The sequence below is a fragment of the Lipotes vexillifer genome, unplaced genomic scaffold, assembly GCF_000442215.2.
Source record: "Lipotes vexillifer unplaced genomic scaffold, Lipotes_vexillifer_v1.1 scaffold382, whole genome shotgun sequence".
In the NCBI taxonomy this organism is placed as follows: domain Eukaryota; kingdom Metazoa; phylum Chordata; class Mammalia; order Artiodactyla; family Lipotidae; genus Lipotes; species Lipotes vexillifer.
The window spans coordinates 10,352,977-10,365,428 of record NW_006780611.1 but is presented as its reverse complement, the minus strand read 5'-3'; the positions used below and the strand labels follow the sequence as shown (position 1 = coordinate 10,365,428).

The following is a 12,452-nucleotide window of genomic DNA, read 5'->3' as shown; positions in this document are numbered from 1 at the left end:
GTAGGGTACAGGGAGTGTGTCTGAAGTGCGTGCAAGCTCAGGGCCACGTGGGACACGTGGTCATTTTCACTAACCCCCCGCAGTCTTGTGTGTGCGTCAATTCACACAGGAGAGGGGACTCGAGACGGGACCCTCAGGGCTCTGGCCCTCTCGCCCCCTGCCCTGGGATGGTCACTGTCCCTTCTTGCTCTCCCCGGCCCCCACCCGGCACCACCCTGCAGCCTGAAGGTGACAGATGCTGAGCGCTCACTCTGGTGCCAGAGGCGGGGCCAAGTGCGATGGCACCACTGCCAGGCTCCAGCCTCACAATTCAGGGGTGCAGCAGGCGGGAGGAAGGCCGGGGTCAGGCTTGGCCTCCACTCAGAGGATGGACACGGGGGTGGGGCAATCTGAGGCCACCCCCTTCCCTCGGCCAGGGCATGAGCCTCGGGGCAGGGCTGCCCACTCCTCCCCACACGCGCCGTGGGGGGACCTGCTGCTTACTCAAAGTCACCGTCTCGGTACTTGCCGAAGGCCTGGAGGACCACGGTGCTGACAGCCATGAGCGGCTTCACCACGCAGAACTGCAGGGTGGCCTGTTGCAGAGAGAAGGTCAAGAGTCAAGGATAAGCACAGAAACCACGGAAGAAGCACCTCCTCTGGCCAGCTGGGCCTGGGCTGGATTCCAGGGGATGGGGGCAGCCCAGCCTCTTGCCCCTGGGGGAACTGCTGTCAGCAGGGGAAGGCAGAATACACAAGACAGTAACAGGGCGATGCAGCTGCGCGAGAAGACAGGAGGGTGTGAAGGAAGAATGGCGGAGACGCAGGAGACAGAGATTCCACCAGAGGAGGGGCCACCATGAATGTGCCAGGGATGGGGGAATGGGCAGAGGGAGCAGCTCATGCCAGGGGCATGAGCTCGGCCCAGGGGCAGAGAGTGGACAAGTGCAAGGGGTTAAGTGCTGGTGAGGGGCGGCAGCAGGGAGGTGGCCCCAGAGAGCAGAGGCAGGTGAGGGTCTCCTTGTCTACCCCAGGTCTGGCTCCCTGCCCCATGCTCTAGGCCTGGGTCCAGGGTTTATGTCAAGCTGGGGTCTTACTGGGGATGGAGATGACCCCACAGGAGCAGAATAGGAAGCAGCCTGAAGCCCAAGGTCAGGAGTCCCGACAGGTGTCTGAATTCTGGCCTCCCGCCAACTACCGCTGCGGAAGCCCGAGTGGGTGCTCACTCAGCCTCTGAGTGGTTGCTCACGGTAGATGGTTGTAACCAGCCCCGTGTTGCACGGTCGCTGTGCGGGGACTGGAGAACAAGACCGCACGGGGTGTCCTTGGAGGTCTCCCACTTCTGAGCACTCAGCAGAGGCCTCTGCCACGGAAAGAATCCCTCAGCCAGGTTTCCACAAGTCCCTACAGAGGCGCCAGTAAATGCCAGAGGTACCCTCGGTGCCCATAAAATCACTAGAAGCACGATTCTAAGCCACAAGGCTCCTTCTGTGGAGATGGGAGTCATTTACCAAGGCTAAGCTAGTGTGGCTCCAAATGGGACAAGGACCCCGGAGCAGAGAAAGTAACCTGTGGAACCCACAGTTTCTGTCCCGAAAGAGGCTTGAGTGCAGTTTGCAGGGGAGCCCGGGGCGGCCTGAGCCGTGTGGCTGCCAGGAGGAGAGGCGCGTGTGACAGGGGCTAGAGGGGCGATGCTGCTGTCAGCAAACCCCACAAAACTCCCCTGCCCCCCACCCCCTAGAGGAAGCGGGACCAGCACGCTTTGGGGAAAGGGAGGGTCAGCAGCGTGTCCCAAGCGAGGCTGCCGATAGGCCGGTGCTGCCCCAGGTCAGCTCACTTGGGGCTCACGACAGCCCCGTGACGTGTAAGTACTGTCAGCATCCTCAGGGTACAGATGAGGAAACTGAGGCACAGAGAAGCTGAAGTGGCAGAAGAGGCAAACTCTCCAGGAGACTCAGACCCGGGCGCCGGCACCGACGACAAAGCCGCGGTGTCCTCTCTCTCGTGAGAGAGCGGGGAGGAGGCTTCTTCAGTTCTTACCTTTTACTACCTGACCCTCTGCCACTTCCAGGAACAGCAGTGGAACATCAAAGCCCACAGGGCTGGGGAATAATTTGCAACAAGGCAACCCAGCCAGTGATCTGGGGTCAAAACTTCATACACAACATCACCATCAAAGAAGGGAGTGAGTCACAGCTAGGCCAGCACTGGTAAACAATGGCTCTGACAGGTCCCACCCTGAACCCAGGACAGTCTGAACTCCTTCCCTGCAGGTCCTGTGGGGAGGTTTTGAATTTAGAAACACCCTAGGGAAGGAGGATCTGGAAGCAGAACTGCAGACTGGGCCGTCCAGGCAGTGCTTTGTGGGTGCGTCTGCACTGCGGGCACGGCCCCGCCCAAAAGGGAGCAGAAAGGCCAGCCCTCCCGCAGGTCAAGGTGATGGGCCGTGGGTTTCATTTCCCCTCGTGACGACGCTCCATGATGCTGGACGGGCTGACAGGCCCTGTGGAGCCCCAGAGGAGACTAAATCGAGGTCATGCCAGCTGGGTGTGATGCCTGACTGCCTCCCGGGCAAGGGACAGCGGGCTCTGAGCCAGGGCTGTGTTAAGGGCTTTCCCTCACCTGTTCCTCAAACCATCCCTTGAGGTAAGTGTCATTACACTCATCTCACAGAAGAGGAAACCAAGGCTTAGAGAGGTTTCGTACTTTATCCAAAGTCACACAGTCACAGGAGAGGCTGGAATTCAAACTCAGATGGTCAGACACCCAGACCCATGCACTTACGCACAACACCACACTGCCCCCACCCAGGCCACTCGAGGCCACTGGGGCGGCAGCTCTGGAAACTGGAAGCTGCTAGACTGCCTGACAAGTGGGAAATGGGGGAAGGGACCAGAGGCTGCTCAGGCCTGTTTTGTCATGTTCTTTAATGCAGGAACCCTGCTGGCCTCTAGCCGCAGCTGATCAGAAGTTTTCAAACTGAGATTCTAGAATCGCCATGCGCTTCCTCAGACACACACACCACAACTCGGTCAAAGTGAGCAGGAGTCTGGGACCACTTCCTGTCCAGGGCTGCATCGGGCACTCCTGGGACACCTGTTGCTGCCCCTCTGAGCACACCCCACCCATGCAGGTGCATCCCTAACAGCTCAGGGAGTGGGTGCTGGGGCTTGGGGTGCCTCACAGGAAATGGGAACCCTGCAGGTGGGCCCTATGCCCGTCTTTGTCCCTATGTCAACCAGGGGCAGCACGGCCCCTGCAGCTGCTACTCCAGGGCACAGACCCGGGCTCCTGGTGCCTGGCCTGCAACTCGTGACCAGGGCAGTTGCTGGGGGTACCCACCTGCTTGCAGAACCGCAGAAATCCGATGGAGTAAGTCTTTCCCCAGAGGCAGCATGTGCCATACATACAGCTGGATCTGGAAGAGACAAGCAGAGAAGGGGTTGGTGAGCAAAGAGCCAGACTCAGGAAGGTAGGGCTGGGGGAGGCCGCCCTCACCCTCCTGCAGATCCAGACAAGCTGGGGTAGGGCGGGGTAGGGTGAGGATGGGGCTTGGATCCTGGGCAGTCTTTGAGCACAAGGCCAAGCACAGGGAGAGGAGCAGGAGAGTATTTGCATATGCAGTAGGGTATATGCAGGAGCGGGGAGACACTGACCTTGGGATAACAAACCAACTTAAAAGGCACTGAATGTAAAAACTACAAGAGGGAGAAACAGGCAAACAGGAAAGGACAGGAAGAGAGAGAAGGAGAAAGAGTCAGACAGGCCCTCCCAAGAGTTCCAATGAATGGCCTCGCTCAGGAAGTGTGGGAGAGGCAGAGGTCAAGGTCACGGGCAGAGATGGTCTGTGCGACCGGCTGATGCCAGAAGAGCTCGGAGAACGTCAGGCCCAGGAAACAGGGTGGTGTGGGGGGCTCTGGGGGGACTTCATACTCACTCGATGGGCTTCCCTCTGATCTCTGACATGATGGAACTTTCCCCCCCAAGGTATTCATAGCACAGGCTCAGGAAATTATAGATGACCAAGGCTGTGAAAACAATGTCCAGAGAAAAACCACTCAAATCAACAGGATGGATAAACAGATGGTGGAATTCTAAACAGCAACGAAAGTGAAAGAACCACAGTCACAGGAAGCGACGGGGAGGGAACCTCAGGGTCATAAGAATCCGCAGTGAATATTCCACTTGTAATCAAAATCAGTCACGGCTAAATCATGCTGTTCAGGGATGTGCACACACACTGCTGGTCACACCACAAAGAAAGGCAAGAAAGTGATTACCACCAAATCCAGGACCGTGTGGGGAGCTGTGGGAGGGGAGCTCGGGACGGGATGCTGGGGGCTTGAGGAGCTGGCAGTGTGCGTGTTCTGGGTTTCGGCTTTACAGTTATTTATTAGCTTTATACACATTTCTGTTTGTGTGTCACAGATCACAATTTTATGACAAAGCAACAATAAAACTTTCTTCAGAGGGATCTCAGGAGAAATTCTCAGCAAGAATGAGATAGAACCCCTTATGCATTCAACAGCGTGTAGCGGCATCTCAGTGAGCACAGCATGATAAGCTGTAACAAAACCTATGAGAGGTGCACAAAATATAGTGCAAATTTCTTAGGAAGCTGGGCCAGCTCATCCTGAATCATGACACAGCTTGACATCACCCACAAAGATCCAAAATTTACAACAGCAACCTAGGGCACAGTAGAAGCATGCTATAAATGCTGCAAATACAGCACCATGTTGTAATTGGCCTCCTGGTCAGAGGACTTCTGCGGGGTCAGCAAATGCAGGCTGCTGCCTGCAGGGTGCTAGAAGCACACAGAAGTGCCGGGAGCCAGGGAGACAGGGCGTGGAGAGGAGGACAAGGTGCACAGCGGAGGACGCCACGGAGGAGGGGATGCAGGAGGCAGATCAGGGATCTAGCACAGGGGAACAGGAGACGCGTCCAGCGCAGGAGTGAGGCCAAGGGGAGGGTCAAGGTGGGGTCAGGGGATAATAAGATCAAGGGAGAGGCACCAGCAGCCCTGCAGCCAGCGGGCTCCTTCTCATCTGACCAGCCAACCCCGGTGCAGCAGGAGGGCCTTCAAGGCCCCCGGGTGCAGCCCCCTGGCTCAGCTCTAGATCTCTCACCAGGTGGCTTGGTCCCTGCCCACCCTTCACACTTCCTTCCCAGCAACACTAGGTGCCCCCTTCCCCTCGGCAGGGTCTCGTGCCCTCCTTGTTTCTGCCCTTGCAGATCCTACTGCCTGGACGCCCTGCCCTCTGACCTCCTAGTACCGTCAACCCGTCAGACACCACCCACCATGAGAAGTCCCCGGCCACCACCATGGGGGCTCGTGCGTACCCACCCACGGAACCTACCGGTTTGCGGACAGACGCTGTGCCCCCGCCCCGCCCGGGAGCCTGCTTCTCCCTCAAGCGTGGGCCCAGCCCTCGGCACATACTAACCACACCACAAACGCTTGACTGCCTGAAACTGGAACACAGGAAATCCTGGCCGTACGTTTGGAGGTAGCAGTTGGCCTTCAGCAATGTGGAAAGGAATATATTTGAGGGCTGTACGCCCCTCAGTTGCTCTAACCTAGTAAGGTTTCACGTCTGGGGCTGGGGAACAGGGGCCCAAGTGGCACCCTGCATACGCATGACCCATAGCACCTGTCACCTGTGCTGCAACCGTCCCCCTAGAGACACACAGCAGAGGGTTTGCAGTGCGACTCTGCTGGGAGCCGCTCTGTGGCTCAGTTTCCTCATCTGTTAAAATGGGGACAGAAAGAGCCCCTACGGAGTAAGGAGGTGGTAGGATTTCAGTGAGTATGCAAAGTGCTCAGAAGAGTGGCCAGCACTCTCAGTGTTGGCTGTCACGGCCACTATTGTTTATCTGCCCGCCTTCCTCAGGGGCCTGCCGTCCCCTGACGGGGCTGAGGGCCCTGTGAGCTGCCTGTCCGACACGGAAGCAGCTCAGGATATTTGGTGGCTGCAGGAATCTCCACTGACTGGGCTCCAGATCACTCTCCACTGACAGAGACTTTGGGGTATCTGAAGGCAGGGGGGTGAGGGGGCGGGGGGACACCAAGCCCAGTCTGATATCAGCCTGCTAATAACCTTTGTCCAAAACCATATAAGGCCAAGTAGAGCAGATGTGCCCATTCCAGTCTGGGTCCAGCTATATTGTGGTTGATGGTATTTTCCAGAGGCAGCCACATCCCATGACAACGACACTCCTCTGAGAACATGGGGTCTTCTTCCCTCTTTTTGCATCTGGGTGAACTGGGGTGACCACAGCGGAAGCGAAGCTTGGTGACATCTGATGCTGGGGTTAGAAAAGGCCTCTTTCTTCTGGCTCTTCCTCTCTTGAGACGCTTGCCCTTGGACCCAGCCACCATGCGGCGAGGAAGCCCATGCTGGCCCACGTGGGGAGTCCACATGGAGAGGCTCATGTGGGGGAGGAACTGAGGCCCCCAGCTGACATCAGTATCAACTGCCAGACACGTAAGTAAACCAGACATCAGATGACCCCTCCCCCAGCCTTCAGGTCTCCAGCTGAGGCCCGGGTACCATGGAGCAGGACCAAAGTGTCCCCAACATGCCCTGTCCAAATTCCTGATGTGCAGTATCCATGAACACAATACGTGGCTGTTTTACACTAGTCTGTTTTGGGGTAGTTATGTACACAGCTACAGTAAGTGGGATGTACATAAAACCACTTCCGGAGTTCCCAGGACACGCCGTGATCTCTCACACCTCCCCTTAGTGGCACATCCCGATCGCTCTGCTAAACCCCAGAGGCAGACCCAGCTCAGATGCCACCTTGTCCTTGGCGGCCTCCCCTGTCCTGTTGCCATGCTCACATCACACCCCACAATCTCTCTGCTGATCTGTTTGATCCTTCCAGTGCAAGAGGCAGCATAAAGCAGCCAGAAAGCCATGGATCCCGGAGCCAGACTGCCTGGGTGTGAATCATGGTTCCACCACTTAGGAGCTGTGAGGTCTCAGGCAAGTTTCTTAAGTGCTCTGTGCCTCGGTTTCCTCATCTCTAAGCCGGGGATAACAACAGCTTCTTCCTGGTGAGGCTGCTGTGAGGATGGGCCTTAGGGGTGGGAGTGTGATGCCTTATCTACAAGGCTGTGCTCACAATGAACAGTCAATAGTGTTACCCACTGTCTTCTGTAAACACTGTAAACACCTTGCGGGCAGGAACCGAGGCCCACCCACAACAACTACCAAAGGGCTTGACACTTCCATACTCAATCAACGGAAGGAACAAACAAACGAACGACTGGATGGACACAGGCCACAGCTCCAGGTGAGGCTCAGAGAGGTGGGGCAGGCGGGTATGGCCAACACTCAGTCTTGCTCTCAAGGAGCTCACCCTGTCACAGCCTGGGAAGCTGCACCTTCCCCAAGGTGATCAGACTCCCAATCCCCAAAGACAAAACCCTCAGGCGAGGCCACAGGGGCCCAAGGTTCATCAGCCTCTCTGTCCAGAACCACCAAGTTAGGCCGTCCTGCAATCCACTCCTGGGAAGAGCTTGGTGCCTGAGCTCACATCCTTTCCTGTGTCACAACACACGCGGCACGCTCCTGATTACGTGGTCCACCTGTCTGTCCATATGCAGCTCTGCATTCAACTGGTCAGATCATCAAATTTCATCCATCTCTCTCAGTTCAGGACTTTTGACCTTTTCACAGTGCTATGGGGCCAGACAGTCTGGCCAAATGCCAGTTTGCTGACGGTGTCTGTTAAAGAGTCATTAGTGAGTCAATAATGCATCTCGGAGAAGGGAGACAAGACAGAATCTCCTCGAGATGACTCAACCAGCCCACACCAAGACCCATCGACCATCTGGACAAATCAATGCCCTTCCGAGGAAATTACAGAGCCATGCAAAATACCACCCCACCCCCACCCCAGCAGGTGTGTTTAAACTGGACAACTCAACACACACCCCAGGAACAAACACAGAGATATGCTGGCTCTGGACATCAGAAGAGCAAAAAAGATTACGAGTGGGGTTCTCGGCCAGCAGCACTGTTGCCTGACCACGCTTCTGACCACAGCTCCAGCTCTGGTCCCCTGGAGAGGCCCCAGACACACAAGTGACCAAGGGGCCCACAGGGAGCATCCAGCATGAGGGAAGGGATGGGTTCCCACCCACCCCACCCCACCCCACCCCGGCCTCTCTCTCTCTCGCCCTGGAAAATCAGGTACCTGGAACTTTCAGCTCCATTCTAGATACCAAATCTTAAAGGAACTAGAGACAAATGCACACAATCAGGGGCAAAGGACCAGAATGGAGATGAAAGGAGGATGGCACTGGAGACTTGAGGCCTGGAGAAAAGACATTAGGGATCATCCTCTTCATATAAGTGATGACCACCTTCGTCCAGAGGGTCAGACAGGACCCTCTCATCCCAGGGGCAGATCCTAGGAGTTCAGCTTAGTATAAGAAACAATTTCTGGGGCTTCCCTGGTGGCGCAGTGGTTGTGAGTCCACCTGCCGGTGCAGGGGACACGGGTTCGTGCCCTGGTCCGGGAAGATCCCACATGCCACGGAGCGGCTAAGCCCGTGAGCCATGGCCGCTGAGCCTGCGCGTCCGGAGCCTGTGCTCCGCAGCGGGAGAGGCCACAACAGTGAGAGGCCCGCGTACCGCAAAAAAAAAAAGAAAAGAAAGAAACAATTTCTGGCAGAGTCTTCAGAGATGAAAGGTAGTGAGCTCCCTGCCAGTGGAAGCATGCAATCAGAGGCTAGGCAGCCTCTGTCCCAAATCTGAAACCGGGACAGATTTCAGAAAATGAGGCATCAGTCTTTGCTTCTTTCATGCATGTAAAATCTCTTCCCTTAACAAGAGTTCACACTTTTGCAGGGGAGAAACTTGTCCTGTATTCCTTCACCAAGCCTGGCACAGAGCAATTCCTGGGCCTCAGAGACCCAGGGCTGAGTCCAGCCTCTGGCAATTACTCTCTGGGTAACTTGGGCAAGTTTCTTAGCCTACGTGAATTCTTTTTTCACATCTGTAAAACGGGGATGATAATATATACCCCACCAGGTAATTGAGAGGTGAGAATGAGCTAACAGTAATGAAAAATACATGGTAAACTGTGAAGCGCCACACGAACATTATTAAAAAAACAGTGCCGCACGAAACACCTGTGGAGGGCGTCTCCCTCGTCTGAGCTCTGGCCACCCACATGTCTGCCCACAGAGATCCCCAGGCTGTCTCAGAGTCAACTTTAGGGGTTACCTCTCACCCCAAACACAATCAAACACTAAATGTAGGTAAGGGGTTTGGATTCTACCCCTCCACCATCTGCCTGCCATCTACACCCTGGTGGCACATTCCTTAGGCTCTGTGAATCCCGGCCCTTACCAGGTAGTAGATGCAGAGCAGGGGCACCGTGGATAAGCATTCACTTCTCCCTGGAAAATGGAAACACTACCTCCAAATTAGCAGGGTTTACCTCCACTCTCCCCTGAAATGCCCCTGAAGTGAGAACGAATGGGGGGAAAGGTACAAACCTTCAAGGACAAGGACATGGCACCAGAGGCAGCAAACAAGGGATGTCGACCAAAGCTCTGGAAGATGCGGCATGGTCACTAACCCCAGGGACAGGACGGAGCCAGTGAGAACCCCAGGAACCCGAAGACTGGGTGCACCACGCAGCTCTGATGGCTGTGCGTAGGGGTGCAAACGGAAACAATGGCCTACAAGTGTCCACGTGGAGCTCTTGGCTTTTTACTTTCAAGACAGGTTGTGATGGTTCTGTCCTCACAGAACTTGGCCCAGCTGAGGACAGCGATGCGAAGACTTGCAGAAAATATAGAGAGGAAGTCTAAATACCAAGGGGAGATGTCCAAGGCCTTTCCAGGGCTGCACCTGTAGCTCAGCCCCTCAGCTCCTTCCTCCCAGGCAGGAGATGAGAACATTATTCTCTGGGGAAACAGGTCCAGAATCAAAGCCTTCATTTGGTGTCTGCTCCACCACCACACGAAAATGGAAGAGGAAACGTCCCGTGTCCTATCACCCAACTGGGAGGAGGCCCAGCAGTCTTAAGCCCCATCCTTTTTTTTTTTTTTTTTTTTTTTGCGGTACGCGGGCCTCTCACTGTTGTGACCTCTCCCGCTGCAGAGCACAGGCTCCGGATGCGTAGGCTCAGTGGCCATGGCTCACGGGCCCAGCCGCTCCGCGGCATGTGAGATCTTCCCGGACCGGGGCAGAACCCGTGTCCCCTGCATTGGCAGGCAGACTCTCAACCGCTGCGCCACCAGGAAAGCCCCCCATTCTTAAATATAAAAAATAGCCAAGGACATGAGACATCTGAGGAAAGCTTCTTACCCAAAGGTCAAAGAGCAAAGCAAACAAACAGATGGAAGGAACTCAGGAGACAGAGATAATGCAGGGAACAGAAGAAAACTGTAATTAGCATCCCCAGAGAAAGAAGAACCAATACCAAGAACAAGGCTAGGAAAAAGAGAGCAGGGACGAGCTCCTGACATTTTACAACATGATAAAGGAAATAAAACTCAACAGAGGGACTTCCCTGGTGGCACAGTGGTTAAGAATCCGCCTACCAATGCAGAGGACATGGGTTCAAGCCCTGGTCCAGGAAGATCCCACATGCTGCAGAGCAACTAAGCCCGTGCGCCACAGCTACTGAGTCTGCACTCTAGAGCCCGCGAGCCACAACTACCGAGCGCATGTGCCACAACTACTGAAGCCCGTGTGCCTAGAACCCGTGCTCTGCAACAAGAGAAGCCACCGCAATGAGAAGCCCGCACATAGCGATGAAGAGCAGCCCCCTGCTCGCCACAACTAGAGAAAGCCTGCACGGAGCAACGAAGACCCAATACAGCCAAAAAAAAAAAAAAAAAGAGAGAGAGAGAAAAAAAAACTTCAACAGAAAAGCTCAAAGGTAAAGATTAAAAAACAAAACAAAAAAACAAACAAACAAAAAACACCTCCTGAAAAGCAGAACAAAAAAGAGATGGAAAATCCCAGGAAATTGTAAAGGAAATTTGAGGCTCAATCCAAAAGTGCAACATTCTGCTTAACAGGAATTCCAGAAAGGGCTAATAAAGTGGAGGGGAAGAAATTATCAAAAAACATTCAGGAAAATTTCCCAGAACCACAGGACAGGAGTTGTTTCCACACTGAACTGAAAGGGCCCATCAGGTGCCCAGCACAATGAACATCCCACCTCTTGTGAGGTTTCAGAACAATGGGGATAAAGGCAAGATCCTAAAAGCCAGGGGCAAAAAAAAAAAAAAGAGGTCACATACGATCATTAAGGATCAGAATCCAGCAGACTTTCCAAAAACAACACTGGAAACTAAGAGAATGTGAAAAACATGCCTTCAAATTTCAGAGGGAAAATGATTTCCAAATTAGAATCGTATTCCCACTGAACACCAATTGAATAAACAATATAATAAAGATATTTGCAGATAATTTTCAGATTTCAAAAAACAAAACTCCAGGGGCTTCCCTGGTGGCGCAGTGGTTGAGAGTCCGCCTGCCAATGCAGGGGACACAGGTTCGTGCCCCGGTCCGGGAAGATCCCACATGCCGGGGAGCGGCTGGGCCCGTGAGCCATGGCCGCTGAGCCTGCGCGTCCGGAGCCTGTGCTCCGCAACGGGAGAGGCCACGACAGTGAGAGGCCCACGTAATGCAAAAAGAAAAAAAAAAAGGTCACATACAATCATTAAGGATCAGAATCCAGCAGACTTTCCAAAAACAACACTGGAAACTAAGAGAATGTGAAAAACATGCCTTCAAAATTCAGAGGGAAAATGATTTCCAATTTAGAATCAGATTCCCACTGAACACCAATCGAATAAACAATATAATAAAGATATCTGCAGATAAGTTTCCGATTTCAAAAACAAAACTCCCATGCAAACTTTTTTTCTCAGGGAGCTCCTAGAAGATGTGCGTGAACTAAAAAGAGAGCAGACGTCAAATGTGGAAAAGATGGCATCCAGGGAGCAGGTGATTCAGGACAGCAGAGGTGACAGGAGTCCCGGGATGACGGTGAAGACCCAGGGCAACAGCTGAGCAGTAAGAGGCCTCAAGGGCAAGCAGTCCAGACGGGAGCAAGGAGGGCAGGGCTCCAGGAGGACCACCACCCGGAAACCCTAGAGCTAGGAGGCGAGCTGATGTGTCTGGCGTCACTGACAGGAGGGCTTCTTTTTTCACTCGACTGAAGCATTTGCGGAATAAAGTAATGATAGAGACACAGAAAACAGAGCAAACCAAAAAGCAAGACAAGTAGTAACCGGAGGAGAAATGAAGTCAAACGAGGAAACGTCGTCTCGGGACACTGTAAGGCTCAGCTCTGAACAACATTTACAGACGTGTAATGATGTACACGCTGATGTGGTCACATTAAAAAGATGAAGGAAAGAAAATGTGTGTGTGTGTGTGTGTGTGTGTGTGTGTGTGTGTGTGTGTGTGTGTGTGTGTGTGTGTGTGTGT

General features: G+C 54.1%; 1 protein-coding gene across 3 annotated transcripts in view; it reads right to left on the bottom strand.

Annotated features, from left to right (window-relative positions):
• The window catches only part of TMEM184B (transmembrane protein 184B), a 48,546-nt gene that overhangs the window by 5,648 nt on the left and 30,446 nt on the right, over positions 1 to 12,452 (bottom strand). For all 3 annotated transcript variants that reach the window (XM_007454027.1, XM_007454025.1, XM_007454026.1), the window contains 3 exons: positions 3,917 to 4,007; positions 3,322 to 3,397; positions 484 to 575 (listed from right to left, as the gene is read on the bottom strand). In XM_007454027.1, the coding sequence (XP_007454089.1) occupies positions 484 to 575; positions 3,322 to 3,397; positions 3,917 to 4,007 (259 nt within the window). The remainder of the gene's footprint in view (positions 1 to 483; positions 576 to 3,321; positions 3,398 to 3,916; positions 4,008 to 12,452) is intronic.